Below are 18,267 nucleotides of genomic sequence, written 5' to 3' on the forward strand. Positions count from 1 at the left end.
CCCGCTGCCGTTCTGTCCCCATCCGGGCTGTTCCATTGCCACGGAGGGAGAAGGGGTTGGGAGGGGTTCGTGCAGCTCGGGGAGGGCTCGGGCTGTAGCGCTCGTCCCGGCCGCTGTGTGACGGCTGCTGCGGAGCCAATAAAGGCGGCGGCGCAACGGGTGTCCGGTCAGTGCGGGTGTCCGGTCAGTGCGGGTGTCCGGTCAGTGCAGGTCCGGTCAGTGCGGGTCCGGTCACTGCGGGTGTCCGGTCGCTGCGGGAGCAGGGACCCGGGGCTGCCGCCTCCCGTCCACGTGACACCAGCCCCACCCCTCCGCGACACCGGCGGCGAGCTCCATTGGCTGCGCGCTGTCACGTGCGGCCGGGCTCAGGTGACCGCGGTGAGCGGCGGTCATTGGGTAGGGCTGTGCGGGCCAGGCCCGAGGCCGCGGAGCAGCCATGTCCCGGGGGCCGGGCGCGGCCGGGCCCCGCAGCAGCCCCGGGGCCGGGGCCCTGGACCTGAACGCGGAACGGGAGAAGATCCGGAGGGAGATCGAGCAGCTGGAGCGGAGCCTGGAGCCTGGCGGGGCCGCCAGCGCCGCGGACGTGTCCGACTGCAGCTCCGGCACGGGTACGGCGCGGCCTCGGCTCTCTCCCCCTACCCCGGGGCTCCGGCTCCTGAGGTGCGGCGCTGTCCGGTGACCGCGCCGTTCCTGCCGGGTGTGGGCGGACTCGACGCATCTCCGCAGTGCTGCCCTTAGCAGGAGGAGCCTCTTGCACCGGAAAGCCCCGGTCAGGGGAGCGGGGAGCGCTGGGAACCTGTCCCGTCGCTGGTGGAGGTCTCCAGTCAGGGCGGGTGGTAAGGAGCTGAATCATGGAACAGCCCACCGAATACTGTCCGTAGTTAAACTGCAGCCGTTTCTATGCAGCACGGCTCTGCTGTGTGAGCAGCTCCATTTCATACCCTGCCTGTGCCTCCCCGAGTTAGTTTTGCACAGCAAAGAGGAGGTGGTGATAGAGTTGGGGTTTTGGTACCTCTGGTTGGCACAGTCACTTCATCCGCCCGTGTTTGAATTGACCCCATCATGCAAGTCTAAATACTGTATGTCAGAAGCCTGTTGCCGCACTGAATGCAAACCCAGATGTTCCTGGAGAGGGTGGAAGGGCTATCAGGTGCTTTATGGGTTCTCTTGGGTTGGAATATTCACTTGGCTGCATACTCTAGAGCCTGCAATGTGCCATGATGTGTAGCACCAAAATGCAGCTTGATTGTAGCAATCAGGAGCTGCTTTTTTTCCTACTTTAGGAAAAAAAAAGTAGTTATATTTTTTTATATATATTGATAATGTTGTCAGTAGCCAAAGACTCCAGTGGTCTTGACTGAGATACAATGTGTTATTGTATGTGCTTTCATTGAAAAGGTTTGGGTTTGAAGCTTTCCTCATGTACTCCCACTGCAGTCAGTATTTCTGTATTTTTGTTGTCTAACAGATGATGGTGAAGATGATGACTCAGGTTCTCATCCTGGAATGGTAACTGCTTTCTCTTTACACATATCTCTCCATCTGTCTGTTGAAGGGAAATAGAACTCTGTTCTAGGGAAATCCAGGCAGCTGGCTTGACTGGAGCTCAGGAAGGATTAATAATAGGCACGGAGGTTTAGTTATTCCTGCCCAGGATCTTGTAATTCATGTGTAAGAGAGATTTGTTCATGTGTAAACAAATGAGGGGATCAGGGGCCTCACTGCTCTAGTTCTTGCTGATCTCTGTCACAGGAAACACACTGGCTTCTGGGGAGGTCACAGAAAGAAATCAGCTTGTGACCAAGCAATCTTTTACTGCTTTGTACTTGAGGTATGCTGGCCTTGTGCAATAAGTCAAGCAAAGGATGAGTTGCTTCAGTAGAAGCACAAATGAACTGGAAATGTGAAGGTTTTAGCAGATTCAGCAGCTGGGAGAGCTCCAGTGTAAAGTACTCCTGGTTTGCCGGAGGTTTGGAGTCAGACTGGTTCAGATAGCAGCTGAACTAATGAACAGGGCAAAGGGGATCTGGGCTGGGCTGGAACCCGTTCCTGAGAGATTTCAGTTCAAACTGCCAGGGAGAGACAAGCAGTTATGTGCCTCCAGTGCTTTTTAAATCACTTTTGTAAGGTAATAGAAGCATTGAGTGATTCAAAGAACTCACCAACAAAGTTGAAGTTGACAAGCAGGTATTCTTTATTGCAGCACTGGGAGACACGGGGGATCTCTCCTCCTAACGTGTCTCTTTCAAGCATCAAACATTACATTTCCAGTAATTGTCATACATATTCATTAGGTTTCCGAGAATTGCTTTGCATAGATCCAAGGCCATTTCTGCATGCGCACAATAACGTGGCAGTGGTCTTTGGGACCCCTGGTGGTCCTTTCTTCATCATCTTGGTCTTCATCACTTCGTCCTCTAGCTAAACTTTAGGTTTGGAGGGTCCCATTGTCCTGTCAGCCACCACTCATCTGGTTCTGGCTTGTTATTGTGAAACCCAATACCCAAGATACTTTCTCATTGCTATTTGTTACTAAAGACCTGTGACCTTTAATTCTATGTGTAGAACTCAGTTATTTACAAAGGATTGTTCTTATTTCATGAGTTACAAAAATAACTATGTTACATACCTGCTTTTCAAGTAAGCCTTTTTTCTTCCTTTCCCTCCCTTAAATGCCTCAATTGCTTCAAGGAAGTGGAAAGAGAAGATGACAGTAGTGATGATGATGATGATGATAATGATGATATTGAAAGCAGTTTGCCGCAGGATCCAGAAACGTGTCTGCAGATGAACCATGTGTACCAGGAAGTCATCCAAGAAAAGCTTGAGGAAGTTGAGCTTCTCCTTGCACAAAACAAAGAGCAGCAGGTAGGTGGGTGGAACAGGAGTAAAATGTTCATTCCTGTGCTGTTCCAGGTTGCTGTTTGCCATCTTGCCTTGACATCAAGCCCAGTAAAACTTTCCGGGGCATTCCTAGACCACCACCTGTACCAGTGGAATTGACTGCAGCAGTTGCAGTCCCTTGTGCTCAGGTGGCTTGGCCAAGAACAAGGTTCTTGTTCTTCATGGCACTTCTGACTGGTGTCACTGGCCTTCAGGTGGCTTTTCTGACTGATGTTTCTATGCTTTCTTATCACCAAAAATGCCTCAGTTGGGTATTTTATATTTTAGCTTCTTGTAGCAAGTTAGTGTTTTTCTTAATCATCTGCAGCACACTGTACAACCTTAGGAAGCTCCAAATCCCATATTTAACACATACACTGATTCACAGTCTGGTGTAAATTGAGTTTGAAACCTGCCTGGGATGTTTGTGATGGCTCAGTCACTGCTCTCTCAAATTAGGTATTTGAAGGAGACACTGATACTGTTTAATTCTTGTATTGCAGAAGGAGATCATGTGTGAGCTTGGAGGTCCAAAAATAGCAAAGGCAGGAGATGGCAGAAATCTACCAGCAAATATATTTTTGGGTCATTTTATGAAGCCATACTTTAAGGATAAAACAACAGGAATTGTAAGTAAACATCACTAGATTACTTACTGATATGATTTCCAGTGGTAGATATAAATTGTAACTGTTAAAACTGTGTTACCTTTTAGTTGCGTAAACTGAATGTCACTCCTGGCTTTGAAACGTTGTTTTTTCCTCGTTTGTCCTTTACTCTCTATTGGAAATACTTGTTGAGCCCACCTCTGTGATGGCTGAAAACAGATTCCGAGAAGAGGCATTCCAGCCATGGGCACTTGACCGTTCTTGTTTTCAACTTAACTGTGATTGATTGTCTTAATCTCCACAGTCCAATTCCATGCTGCTGTTTAAAGTACTGTTGAAATCTCATTATCTTTGAAATTGAGTTTTCTGTGGCAAATGTCACTACTTTTTTTCCATGTGTTTTTAAAGTGTTGTTAGCAAAAGGAGATCTTGACTTCTAGCTGCAGTTGAGATGTCAACTGTCACCATTCTTCTATTAACCTAACAGTCAAGCATTGCCTGGTAATTTGTCTGTTAAATCCTTCCCAAGTTGGCACCACATCTGAGGTAGGTACAAACATGTGTAATACATGTCCCCATGTTCAAAACACTTCTTCAACAGTCAACTAACACAAGCAGGCCTGGCTCTGAGCTGTGAGTGTGCTGTGTAAGCACAGACAAACTTACTTCTTTCATGCATCTGTTTGGTTTCTTAGGTCTTCTGGTGTTTCTGAGCTAGTGTTAGTAAAGGTAACTTTGCAATTTGAATGTGACAGTTTGCACAGGTTTGAGTTACCAGTCTCTTTTGTAACAATTCATGCTAAGTTCTAAGAAGGAAGGGTAATTTTAATGTGTATGTGACTCTTCCAGTATATATAACCCTTGTAATCTTCATTAGGGCCCTCCTGCCAATGAAGATGCCAAGGAAAAGGCAGCTCAGGGCATAAAATCCTTTGAACAACTGATTTCGGCAAAATGTAAGTAACTCCATGTGCTGTTCATTGTTCCATAAGAGCTATAACAAATACATGTATTCATATTGTTAGTCCCCCACATTTGCAGTTAAAGTTCTGATGTTTCATACTTGACTCACAAAAAAGGCAGTTAAAAGTAAATGGGATGTTCCAGAAATTGTTCCAGGGAACAATTAACAGCTCCCTTCCTTCATTTGCATTTGTTCTGATGCAATAACCCCGTGAGCTCTCCAGAGCCAGATGAGATCATGCAAGGGCACTGCTGAGATTAGAGCAGTTCCAGGGACACTTGCAGCCCTAAATGGTTCCAGACACCTCGGTGCTGATTCTTATTGAACTCTGTGGAACTGAAACTGAGCCAGAGGCTGTGCCATGCCTGTGTCAGGTGTGATATTAGTGATTTAGATAGGGATTTCTTATTGGAGACCTGGGGGTGCTTTAGCTGGGGTATTGGAAGCAGTGTCTCTCTCTTCTTCTTGGCAGTGGCTTTGCACTGGTGTCTGAATGCTCAATTATGTTCTCTGGTTTAGGGAAGAGCAGGGAGAAGACATTACTGCAGAAATCAGTAGTCAGTGACCGCTTGCAGCGCCTGCTCCAGCCCAAGTTACTGAAGTAAGTACTGTGCAAAAACCTTCTTTCTCTTGATGAGAACATTACATATGAAGGAAAGACAGGATATATGTGGGGACTGCACCTTCCGTCAGCAAGTCCTGTGAGCACCAGTGATACACAGCGAGTTGTAATGGTGTTCCCAGCTGGAGATCTCTGTGCTGGTACAGTCTTTGTTGCTGTTGCAGCAACCATTGGTTCTCTCTGTAAATACCAAAATGATTAATCTGAGCCCTGTTCTGAGTCAATGATTTGTATTGAAGGGGCAAAAATAGAATAATGAATGTGCTGTGTGGGGAAAAACTAGAACAACAGCAGTTTGTGCAGTGTGGAAATAAACTTGAATGATACTGATGGAGAAAGCAGCGTTGCCCTGTGTTTTCTGATGCCATTGTTTTATTCCCATCCAGTCATACTAACAATCAAAATATCTTTGAACAGGATGAATTATTGGAATCAGAAACTGGAGAAAGTCAAGACTGAAATGGAGAAACAGATCTTGGAGAAGCAAATCAAAGAAGTGGAGCGAGAAATAGAGGCAATTAAGTGAGAAATCGTTTTATGTTCTTGGTGAAAATGAAAGTCTGTTCTTGGGAGTTTTCCTCTTGACATTCCCACCTTCCTTGAGCACTTCCAGAGGTGACATTTGCAGAAATCTGCATTTGCATTGCCTTGCAAAGAATGAAGTGCTTTTCAGGCTCTGAGGAGCTCTCATCCCCACAGTTCTTTACCAAGAATCATGTTCTTTCTTTCTCTTTGTACCTTCTGCTTTAGCCAACTCCCAGAAAGTGACTTGTTAGGAAACAGATTTGATGAGCATGACTGGGAGAAAATTTCAAACATCCATGTAAGTTGAGAGACCAAGTTTTGTTACTTCTGATATTTGTGTCCCTTCTCTTGACAATTACCTGACCTGACCTCATTTGCTTGCTCTGTGATCTCAACTTGCTAATTTGATGTTTTAATTCTGCAAATCTTAACAATATAAACTATAACTGGAATGCAAAATAGATTCCTTGTATTGGTGTTCCTGTCTGCCTGAGTGTTTCAGTCCCAGCTATGAGACAAAACAGATTCTTCTCTTTTAGTTTGATGGACAACGTGGTCCAGAAGAACTGAAGAAGTTTTGGCAAAACTGGGAGCATCCAAGCATCAACAAAAAGGAATGGACTGAGGAGGAAATCGAGAGGCTAAAGAAGATAGCTGCTCAACATGGCTATCTGGACTGGCAGGCTATAGCCCAGGAGTTGGGGGTAAGGTTCTCAAACGGGAGGTGACAAATCAGTTAATTCTGACTGGACTGTGACTCATTAACTGTGTTAATTCATTGTTAATTCTTTTCTTAGAAACATTCAAGAACAGTACTAAAAAAGTCTGATACTTCAGCCTTTCCCATTTGCTTTTTGTCCTCATAAATAACCAGTTACCTGCATATCTCTTTTCCTTCTATTAAGACAAACAGGACACCTTTCCAGTGCTTGCAGAAGTATCAAGTCTATAATAAAGATCTGAAAAGAAAAGAGTGGACCAAAGGTGAAGATCAGATGCTTTTAGAGCTTGTTCAAGAGATGAGAGTAGGAAGTCACATCCCGTATAAGAAAAGTAAGTGACCTACAAGTGAAAATGCTTTCCATTCATGTCTTGACGTGTCTGCACACTGGAGCACCCAGCCTGCTCTGATTCAAGGAATTAATGAGGTTTTATTTCCTATGAATGTTTCCATTTCCAGGATAGTCACAGTTCTGTGTTTTCAGCTTAACATTCTGGGCAGAGCAGGGCACAACAGTGCTGTGACTCACCTGGAACTACAGATGTACACACTTCTAAACCTCCCCACTGGGGAGGTGAATGAAAGGAGTTGATTGAGTTTTCCCTCTTCCTCCTTGGTGGGAGCAGTGGTATGTGCTTTTGCTGTGCCAGCCTGGAAGTTTCATTATATCAGCAAGAATTTATTATCTCTTGGAACCTTTATCCATCTTTGAAATTTGGTTGAAACTGGCAGAATTATTCACTCTGATGGTAGTGTCAGCTTTGATTTTATATCTGATGATAGCAAAATCATCAGAGTTTTTCCCTAGAAAGCCAGCATTCATTTGTGCCCAGGTGTTTTGGCAGTTTTCAGTGCTGTGCCAAGAAGCTATTCTAAGGGGTCAGTACTGCTGCTTCTCTTCCCCAGAGGTGTGAGAGGCTGTGTGACAAGTGAGGAATAGAGTTGAGAATAGTAACCAAGTCTCAGGGGTCCTAAATCCAAGCCTGTGAGTCTAACACCTGGTGTCTTGAACCTGTCAGATACGTATTGGAGCCAGAACTTCCTAGTTCTGTGTTGTTGCAAGATGGATTGTTGGGTTGTCATGTATGTAGTGTGGATGATGCCATTACAAATAGTAACATCTTGTGTATGCCATGCTTTTTTGATTCTTGTTGTGTAACACTGTTTAAGTATTTAAGCTGAGACTAAAGTTCTGCTTTATGACAACACAGTGTTTGGAAATAACACAGTTATAAATAAATGAAGAAACATTGTTTGCGTCAGACTTAAAAATATATCTTTCCATTTCTAGTTGCTTATTACATGGAAGGAAGAGATTCTGCTCAGCTGATTTACCGCTGGACAAAGAGCGTGGACCCCAGTTTGAAGAAGGGACCCTGGACACCAGAGGAAGATGCTGTAAGCTCCATTCTCTGATGCCTATAACTGCAGGGCAATTGGGAGGGTTAGACTGCTGAGGTGTTACATGGTTATCTACACCCGAGCTTTGCCAGAGGCACAGAGGAATCTAAAACAGACCAAGGTGCACAGTTCACAAGTCAAGAAGGCTTAGAAGTTCCTAAACATGTCTGTTCAGAGATCTGTAACACAGTAGAAACAAACACAACTGCTTCTGTCTCAGGCCTGTTAGGGTTATTGCTGATGCGAATTTCAACTCTTGCTGTGTCTGCTTGACACAGATGCTGTTGGCTGCAGTTAAGAAGTATGGAGAGCGCGACTGGTACAAAATCCGGACAGAAGTGCCAGGAAGGAGTGATGCCCAGTGCAGAGACCGGTATGTTCATGTGGTAACTGAGCTTTCAAATTTATTGTTGCCTGTGGTGTGCAGCTTCCTCAGTGGAGCTGCCTGTGTGTTAGCAGAAGTTGAAAGGATGTTGCTCAAAATAAGCAAGGTCATTAAATGTGAATGAGTGCAGGTGGGGAGGGAAGGTTGTCATCTATCATCTGTGGATCTGTAACAGTGGTCTACTCAGTGACCGTACCAGAACAGAAATAATGAGCTGCTGAGCAATTGTCAGCCTTGGACCCAGCTTCAGGAGCCTCAGAGCACAGAATGGCCTAATTCCAGTGACCCGATTTACAGCTGCCTGTTGTCATTCTTCATCATGTGGCCTGATATTTTTGGGAACAAAGAGATTGTAGCTGTGCTTTATTAAGGGAGTAGGGATGGACCCCTAACTAAAGGAAAGATCAGATTAGGAATGCTGGTTTTGTTCAGCCTTGGAGTATGCAGTGATGATCAGAACTGTACGCGCAGGGCTGAATGTTACTTACTTTAGTGTTTTCATTTTGAAGGTACTTAAAAGCATTGCACTGTGATGTAAAGAAGGGCAAGTGGAGTTTGAAGGAAGAGGAGCAGCTAATTGAACTGGTTCAAAAGCATGGACTGGGTAAGTGTTTCTGTGGCTTAATCTTCAGAAGTTGAGAGAAGTATTACTAAGGAATTTACATTTTCTTCTCTTATTTTAAGCCCTACAGTTGATAGTAGCAGGCTCTACTTCATACTGATTGCAACCTCCCTTATATTGTGTGCTCTGTTCCTGGAAATTCAGTTGTTGAAAGATTGTATAGTACAGTTGTATAGGTGTGTTAGCCAGGTGTCAGAGCTGTGAGTAGAGCGAGTTCCCCTCTAAACAGCCTGTGAAAGAGTTGTCTTACTTTCCCTAAAACAACTTTAATTAGCAAATAGAAGCTTTTCAACATTCAGTTTAAGCTTTTTTCTAAACACCCTGTTACTGCCACAAGGGAGGGTGTAGTTCTGCTGGGGTTTCCATCATTGCTTCATTTTCTACTAGTTTCTAACTTGAGCTGAATGTATAGTAGTGCAAAGTCTGAAGAACACAACTGGGTATTAAGTTTTTGAGATCCATTCACATAGGAACTCTGTTTCTTATACAAGGAAACACATAATACATGTATAAAGTTCTGCACTGAAAACGCCTGTTGTTCAGTTTTCCACACTAATAGATGTGCTCTGCTCTGCATCCTTTTTAGGTCACTGGAGTAAAATAGCTTCCGAGTTGCCACATCGTACTGGCTCCCAGTGCCTGAGCAAGTGGAAGCTCATGATTGGGTCTAAGGTATTGTGCAAATTCCTGCTGTGACACAGCCCCATCTCTTTAATTAAGCTTCTCTAAACTTGCATTGGATTTAGTTAATCTTAGCAGAAGTAAAGCAGAGCTTTCCATTTGGAAGCTACTGACAGGATACTGCCCTGTGAAACTTCTTAACTTGCTTTTACCTTTAACAAGTGAAGGGTGGACACTGGTTAAAACTTGTCTGTGCTTTTTCTCACTGAGAAGAAACGATCCAGACCAACAAAGCGCCGGCACGTGGAAGAGAGTTCCAGCTCTTCTGAGACCAGCAGTGAAGACATAGAACTGGACTTGTCAGACAGTTCGGAGGAGGAGACGGAGACAAAGACAACCAAGGAGGAGTGTGCATTGCCCAACATTGATTTGTGGGTACCAACACAGACAAATACACAGGAGTCAAACAAAGAAAGATATCAAACTCCACCCCTTCTCTTTCCTGTGAGTGCAAAGCCCAGTAGCAGTGAAGTTCCCAGTACAATGAGTGATGGAGACAAGGACAGAGTCACCAATGGATCATCAGAGTTGAGCACCCTCGTGAGGGGCATTGCCCGTCCACATTCCACAGACATCGTTGTGAGGAATCCAGCAGAAGTAATAAGCAAGGTGAATCCTGGGATTCTCAGCCCATTCTCGATGGGATTAGAGTTTAGATCAGAAGTGACTGGGAAGTGGAGTTTCTGCAGTGAAGGGCAGACGATGGCAAATCTTTTTCGTGCTGCTTGTCCACTTTCTCACTGTGCCATCGGGGGGTGCTGTTGGAAACTGAGCTGCAAATTAAACAGAAATATCTAGCACTGCCTCCTGTGCGTTACCTAGGAAATTGCTGTGCACGTGGGGTCACAGAAACAGAACTTTATTTAGGTCTTCATAAGGCAGAATGGTTCAGTGACTCGTGTGTCTCCACCCTGGTGGCTAGGGTGTGTTGGCTTAGGGTTTGGAAGAATTAACTTACACATCTCTCTCTGATTCTGAGCTGGTTTTCAGCCCAGGTCAGGTACTGAAACACTGCAGACTCTCCTGGAACATATTTGCAGGAAGATGCTCCTTAGCAAGATATTAAATATCTGAATTGCTATTTAAGATCATGTAAGCAATATTGTTCTGACTTACATGCCCTAGACTGTGGAGCCAGTTGCACTGATGACAAGTTTAGTTACAGAAGTGGCTGTTCTGGGATTATGGTATGGGAAGGTTGTAAGTACTTACCTAGTGTAATCAGTCTTTGATTACAGCATTGTTTTACTAGTAGAAGTTTAGAGAAGACTCAGTTGCTTTTCCAGACTTCTTCCTGTTCTTTCCTTTGTCCTGTTAAGCTAAAAAAATGCAATGAGAATCATCCAGTAAATCCTGACCCTTAGTGTGGGGTTTGTAGATACCTCACACAAAGGTTTTTATGACATAGACATTTGGTATTGTGAAGATGCGCAAGGACTAAAAGATAAAGTAAAAGTCTGCACTTTGGGGCTGATTTCATTGAATAAGGTACTTTAACCAGCAGGATTGTTGAAAGTTTTGTACCTCTGTGTATGGTCAGTGCAAGGAAATATCTGAGATAACCTCCCTTCTATCTTGTCTGTTTTCATCTGAAGGCCTCCAGGTGTGGGAAGCAAGTGCTGCGGGTTACCCTGGAGAACGTGAGAAGAATACTTAGGAATAACACGTGCTTCCAGAGGAAACTTGTGAGTGCCTCTTCTGTCCTGTCTGCTCCGGTGATGTGAGCACTGCTGGGTTGTACTTAGTGTGATAGAATCACACATCTTGCACTGTTGTAGTCCCCAGAGGTAAAGCACGTAATTGTTTCCAGAGCTGCCCTGTGGTTTGTCCTGGAGCTGATTGTGGTAGAGCCTTCCTAACTAGAACTCTTAACTGTGTATTTCTTCACGCACAGCAATCAAAGATACTAAAACCCTCTGCTGCCATTCTAACAAAAGCATCTGCAGTTAGTACTGATGGCCAGAAGCCTCCAGGCCTGCAGAACATCACAGAGAAAACGTGTCGTCAGGAGAGAGAGCGCTTGAGAAGAATGAGCCTGGACAGAAAGCTGCTGATGGCAGTGACACCCTGGGTGGGTGACGTGCTGCTGCCCTGCACCCTGCAGACCGGGAGGATGGCTTTTCATCACACAAAAGGTAGTGAGACCCAGCAGGGATAGTGCTCTGCTGCTTCCTGGCATCCTGCAAAGGAATGCCCAGCTGATTGTGATGTTGGGCTTCTTTTCTAGCTGACTATATTCGAGAGAAGATTAAATCGATCAATCTCACGAGCACACCCCTGTTTGCGCTTTTCATTCAGGTAAGGTTTACTGTCTTAAGAGCATTTTCTGCTTTCAAACAGTAGCAATCTTCTGTGTTTGTTTAAGTAATGGTTTATCTTGGTTTCTTAATTTAATTACTTGATTAATCTGACCTCATGCTTGCATATGATGTTTCTTAAATAAACCCACATCTGAAATCTAATACTGTCAAGGCTTTTTCTTTACGTGTAAGTGTCCCCAGAGCCTTGCACATAAAGCCTCCCCCATCCATCATGTTTTGTCTCAGGCCCTGTCAGAACATTCTTGTTCTCAGGCATATTTTAATGAAGTTCCCATCTTGCAGCTCTTTCAGATCGATACCAATGGCTGTATGAAGATTATTCGTGAGAGGAAGCCGAAGCAGTTAGCGCTGCTTCGGGCTGATGCAGGGCCTCAGCAGGTATTAACACACAGTTTCTAAGCTTTTCCCTCTCAAATCTTGACTAAAGCAGAGCTTTTTTTGAACTGTGGGGCCAGCAGAGCTGTTTGTGCACGTGTGTTACCAGTTTGTGTTGGTTCAGAAGCACAATAAGGTGCTGCTTCTGTGGCTGCGTGTATAGGATGTTGGCAGATGTGGGTTTGATTCGTGTCTGTGCTGTTTTAATGATCTTTAGATACCTCAGAAGTATAATTTAGTATCATTTTTTTTGCAGGCTTCCCAAAATATGGACACTTCCTCAGGTACCTGCCAGAACATTTATTTTTGTGATGTTCAAGAACTTCCCCTTAATCCATTACCCTTACGTTAATGACCAGTTAAACTGAAGGAGACTTTCTGGAACAAAACCACCTTGCCATGCTCATTTTTCCTAGCTCTTGGATCTTTCAGTTATTGGCTAAATATGTTACCCTTTGATAAGGGCTGGAAAACATGCTGAAAGGCTGGGGACCAGTGTCAATGGGCCACCAGGTCTGTGGACTATCGCTGTTAGGCTTTTCTCCAGCACTGTACTGGAGTCAAGGTGCTGGCACTGACCACAACCTCAGTTTGTTGTTGTCACCCCAGCTGGGGTGAAGTGCCCATGTAGTGCTGAGCAGTACAGTTCCTTGGGTGCAGTGTTAAGGTTCCATCCTGTCCCATCTGTGATTTCGGGGGTAGTTACCTCATTACGGAACGAGTGGTGAGCTTGCTGCTGCATCACATTTAATCTGAAGGAGGGCAGGATGGGGCTTGATTACATGAAGACTATAGTGTTGTAGGATCTTTCACAAACAGGAATTCTGCTGTTTCCTGTGCAGGGTACTTGATGCTCAGTAGCTAAGGAATGGCTTTTGAAAATACTGTTCAACCTTTTTCATTGGATTGCTTTATTTCCCCTCCTCTGCAGGCAGCTCATCGCAATCTTGTGTTCAGAGGAACTCCCGAAGGGGCATCCCGAGGAATGCTGTGAGGAAACCTTTTACCTTAAAAGCAAGGGAGACTTCTGCTGCTGCCTTTGAGAGCAGCACCCCAGCCACGCAGGGAGCTCTTCCAACCCAAGTGCAGAGGCGTAAGCCTAAAACTGTCTCGGAATTGCTGAGGGAGAAGCGGCTCAGAGAGTCCCGGGCTAAGAAGGCTGTGCAGAGGACAGTGTTTGTTGCCCCACAGATGCTGGTTTCGGGGCCTCTGATAATCCAGCACTCACCACAGCAAATCATTCCTTCTGCACAAGCAGGGAGCAAACCTGCAGCAGTTGGTTGTACCAACAACCAGGTACAGTGTGCACCAGCTGCACTGCCAGCATTTACTTCTGTTGCAGGTTCAACTTGTACCACTGTTGTGCTTGAAAACCATTCCTCATCAGTGCCAGGAACTGGGGAAAGCTCTGGTTCCTCACAGGGAACAGAACTACAGTCCAATAAGGAACAAAAAGAACAAGCTTTGGAAGGTAGAATTGAAGCAGGGATTTTTCCAGGCGTGAATCCAGCTGCAGCAGAGAAAGCCCCAGATCAGGGAGTCTGCAATGGTCAGGTCCTAGCTGGTAGCTCAGCTTCAGTTGTGTTACAAAACCAAGCTTTTGTGCCACATCAGATCACAGTGCTGCCTGTTGGCATTGAGTCTGGCACCAACAAATTGCCTCTTTCCACACCAGTGACCTGTGAGCTGAATAGTACTGTGCCACAACAGAGGCCTGTCAGTCTCTTGTCGACTCTTGTAACCCCACAGACTGGTTCTCATTTGATTCCCAACAACATACTGCCTTTCACATGGGTCATAACCCCTCAGGCTTTGCTCCCCACTGCTGTACAAACTGTGGTAGGGGTTCCCCAAGGACTGCCAGCTGCTGCTGTGAGAAATCCATGTCAGGCAACTGTGACTTCCAGTGACAATGTCTCTAGCTTAGGAGTGCCTCCTGTACCAGCTGGAGCAGATGCACCTCACCCCAGCAGCACAGAGACAAAAGCACCAAGCACCCAGGTAGCAGAAGGAGCATCTCTGGGAAAGGCAGGTGACCATTCCATAGTTACCTTGCCCGTGACTTCAGTGAGTCCTGGAAGCACCACAGCCAGTGTTTCTCCTGCAACACCAGCATCTTCAGAGGGCTGCTCCAAGGCTTTGGACTCCCCTGCACCTCAGACTGCTCCTCCACCTGATGCACCAGCTCTGCCTGCTCTGCTGCTGTCCCAGACACAGCAACCCGCAGGCACTCAGGGAGCTGATTCCCAGTGTGTGTCGAGTCTCACTAACTTGGTAAAGAGCCATGATTCCATTACAACAAATGGATCATCATCCAATCCAGGCATCGTCACAAAAGGGCTTGTGCTCCAGCCAGGAGTTCCCGTTCCTCATAACAATGCCCTAAGCAACTCTGCTGCACAAGTACTGAAAAACAGACCTATTGCCTCCAAGCCCCTGGCTGTGCAGTGTGCTGACCGTGCACCCCAGCCAACCACTTCCAGGCCAGAAAAGACTGTTGTTGACTTGAGCCTCATTTCCCTTGAAGATGGGAGGCTGGTGAAGGAATGGCTGAGTGGGAAACAGGGTGTCCAGGTACCGTCACTGCAGACCAGGCTGCCTTATTTGCCACCTTTTCTATGCAATTTAAGAACCCTTGCGAATCTGCTTCTGCAGAAAGCAGCTCTGGAAGAGCAAGCAGCATCTCTCCTGCCTCCTGGCTTCAGGGGAGGTGAGGGCACCGGGGTTGATTTGCATGCTATTGGAGAACTGGTGCAGGAGAAACTCGGTGATAACCCTGCTTACCTCCTACTGAAAGCCAGATTCCTAGCAGCCTTCACACTCCCAGCTGTACTAGCAAATCTGCCTCCTCCAAAAGTGGCAACGACTCTGTCAGCCAGCAGGAAGCAATATGAAGAGAGTGACGAAGAGGAGTGGCAGAGTGAGAAGGAAGCGTCTGAGGAAGAGAGTTGTGGGAATGAATTAAGAGGAGTACAGTTGGATTGGGCAGTTGGTGATGAGCCTATTGACAGAGATGCTGATTTGCTAAGTCAGGTAAGAATCAAAGCTTTCCCATAGTAAAAGCCAACAGATATCTTTCTACCCTGGCTCTGACTTTTGGGTCTGGGCCACGTTCAGTGTAGTTTGAACTGGGAGCAGTTGGTCCAACACAGCAGTTCTTCACTGCCCTATAGCTCTATTGCCAACCTCAGTCCTGTGTCATCCTTAACCAGGCTCCCTCCCACACTTGCTACTAATGATATATCCAGGTTGTCCTGGTGCTTTCCAGGGAAAAATCTATAGTAGGGGTATAATTTATGAGAGTTGAGTAGTTTGTGTTGACCTGTGCTGTCTGGGACACTCTGGCTCAAGCAGTGATAGCTAAAGCATCACTTGTGGAAGGCACAACGAGTGGCTGTGCCCAGACAGAAACAACAGCAGGAATTGCTCTAGTTTGGTAGCTGAAGCAAGAAGAAATGCCAGTGTTGGCTGGAAGTTTCACTCTGAGATCTTTGGTGTGTTTTGTGCTGGCTGACACATTGGTAATAGGATGATGTTGTCTGCATGCTTCATTTGGAAGGTAAATGGAAGATTCTGGAAATCTTGCTGAGCTCTCTGAATGAAAAGATGGCTGAAGGGATTCTGTTGTGATGAGGCTGGTTCTCGTGGTGTTGATAGTCTCTCTGCTTATGTTGCAGGGCATGGGAGCTGAAGAGAATGCTGCACAGTCTGCCTTGGACTCCTGCACTGATGCAGCTGATGCCAGTGCTCCTCAAATCAGGAGAAGCACCCGCTTCAGGAAGAGGAGGAGGATGTGAGAAGGAAATGTGTTAGTAACTGCTCAGTGAATCTTGTATTTCTTGTCTGAGAGGAGAACCTGAAGCGCGTGTGTCTGTGGTACAGTGAGACAATGAATCATGACCCTAGGAAAGGACTGAAATTAGCTTGACTTTTCTTACTGTAGGACAGAGTTCTATGATCACCCATTAATCACAGACTAAGGCTGATGCTCTTGGGGGAGGGAAAGCTGATGTTTGCATGATAAAATTCTATACAAAAGTCATGAAGTTCAAGCATTTGACAGACTTCTAGTCCATGCTACTGCCTCCTGGTAGTGTACCTGTATAGCAGTACTGTATATGTATAGCAGGACACCACCCACAGGGTACAAGCGTGTGCTGTCTGAATGTCTGTTGAGGCTGTTGGTGAAACAGACTGAATGCACATGACCAGGGTTTGGTTCATGTGGTTATCAGATGAGACTGTTTGGGTTTGTTCATTAAAACTGGTTTCAAATACTCCAGAAGGGCAGATTCCCTATAGACATGCTGGGACTAATAGGAGTTGTTTGTGCTTTGTTGCAGGAGTCACTTGAACGAGGTCTGCCTTCCTACATGGCAGTAGGAGATGCTCTTTGCACTATTTACTTCTAACACTTCCAACAACCTGACTAGATGGACCTGGGGAAAAGAGGAAAAAGGCTGGACTGGTTTTCCCACTGCCTAAAGCCTGCATCTTTGGACAAGGTGCAAAGGCTGAAGGAAGTCTTTCCAGCAGAGACCAGTTCTGTTCTCTTTCAAATAGCACCTGCCATAGATGCTGGGGAGAGCATTGCTGGAGATCTGGGAAAACCAGCAATCATGGTTATTTTTTCCTTTTTGTGTCAGCCCCTATTTATGTGAATGTTTATCCATGTTCAGAATACGTTGTTCACTGGGTGGGTTTTTAGTGCTGTTACAGTGGTTTTGCTCCATAGCTGACTGGCTGCATACTGCTGAATAATCAGCAGATTAATTTTGTATCAAAATGAGTCTTGAGTATTTGTTGAAATACAGATGTTTTATTTTTCTCACTTAAAAATTACTGATGTATTCTGTGTGGGTTTTCTTTCTGGTAAATTGTGCTTTTAGTAATGTGTGTGTGAGTGTGATTGCTAATGAGAAAAATGAAGCTTGCAAGCTGCGTGAAAGCCAGGGAGGATGTGGAAAATGAATATGCATGTGGCTGGAACTGCAGGGTTGAATTAGGCTTGGATTCTGTCTTGATTCCTCCACAGCCTGCCCCGTACACACGTTAGCAAATCGTTTCAAACCTTATTTCTTCATTCACAAGCCAGCAATTTGTATCTTGCAGAGAGGTGAGGCTAGCTGAGGCAAAGCTCATCAGATCTGATGCTGCAGAAAGTGCTTCTTCATTCCAGTGCACTGCTGAGCTTCCCTAGAGCACAGGCAGGTCAGAGCACTGTGAGTTGCAACTCTTCTATGAGGGCTCTTCAGAGGGACAGTGGGTACCAATAGTGCTGTAACTGGGTGTCAAGATATTATGGGGCAGAAGGAATGGTGCTAAAATGGCTTTCCTCTTGCAGTATACTCTCTTCCATAAGCCAGTATAGATAACACTTCTTGCAAGAAATTCAGATGTGCAGGAGCTCTGCCATGCAGCTCTGTCTGCTCTTTACCATAGGGCTGTTACCATGAGGCACTGGAACTAAATGTGATCTATGCTCTTCTCTTTTGCAAGTGCTGCTCAAGAGATGTCCTTGTAATCCTACTGCTTGTGGAAAGGCTTTGTATAAGTAAGAAGCAACTGGTTTTGTTCTTTTTCAGGATTAAACTGATCTGTTACAGGAGAACAAATACTCTATAGAGGCTGGATTGGTCACTTAACAGACATTCTGATTACCTTCAGCAAGGGCAGAGCTAATAGAGCTGCTGTATCTTTTTTTAGTGTGAAGCTAATTTCATGCCTAACAAGAAGCACAGGCATAAAGGATCTCTGAGCATCTCTGCCCCACTCCTAATGATAACATGGAGAAACTCTCCAGAAACTTAGAAAGCAGAACAAAGAGTAGAGTGGGAAGCTAATGGGAAAATGTGTCATGCTGCCATGGTATCAGAGTGTATGTTCTCAAGACTTCTTTAAAACAGACTGTTAGTGAGTTCTTGTTGCAGCTACAGTTCTGGGACTGTGGGAAGGCGGGGAGGCAGTCAAAGGTATGATGTTGATGCTTTAACTTCATCACAATGCTGCTTGCTGTGCTGCTCCTTTAATTACTGTTAAGAGCCACAGCCTGTAATTTGGGAATCGTGGGTTATGTTCCTTGCTTTGCCAAGACTTGACTCTCTTTCCCTCAAAATACTGAGTTGTCATCATTATGTTTGAAGCTTAAGGACATCCAAA

The 18,267-nt window shown here is 45.5% G+C and overlaps 1 protein-coding gene across 1 annotated transcript; it reads left to right on the forward strand.

The window, feature by feature from the left end:
* Nucleotides 1-410: 410 nt before the first annotated feature.
* On the forward strand, nucleotides 411-16,950 carry SNAPC4 (small nuclear RNA activating complex polypeptide 4). The gene is made up of 23 exons (XM_034067854.1): nucleotides 411-608; nucleotides 1,469-1,509; nucleotides 2,692-2,868; nucleotides 3,387-3,512; nucleotides 4,369-4,447; nucleotides 4,975-5,056; nucleotides 5,495-5,599; nucleotides 5,828-5,900; nucleotides 6,142-6,306; nucleotides 6,508-6,655; nucleotides 7,615-7,721; nucleotides 8,003-8,097; nucleotides 8,619-8,713; nucleotides 9,318-9,403; nucleotides 9,626-10,021; nucleotides 11,008-11,097; nucleotides 11,307-11,547; nucleotides 11,640-11,710; nucleotides 12,016-12,111; nucleotides 12,365-12,392; nucleotides 13,040-15,141; nucleotides 15,786-15,916; nucleotides 16,452-16,950. The coding sequence occupies exons 1-22, from the start codon at nucleotides 437-439 to the stop codon at nucleotides 15,903-15,905; spliced, it is 4,695 nt and encodes a 1,564-aa protein (XP_033923745.1). The 5' UTR covers nucleotides 411-436; the 3' UTR covers nucleotides 15,906-15,916; nucleotides 16,452-16,950.
* The last annotated feature ends 1,317 nt before the right edge of the window (nucleotides 16,951-18,267 follow it).

The sequence above is a fragment of the Melopsittacus undulatus genome, chromosome 11, assembly GCF_012275295.1.
Source record: "Melopsittacus undulatus isolate bMelUnd1 chromosome 11, bMelUnd1.mat.Z, whole genome shotgun sequence".
Taxonomy (NCBI): Eukaryota; Metazoa; Chordata; class Aves; order Psittaciformes; family Psittaculidae; genus Melopsittacus; species Melopsittacus undulatus.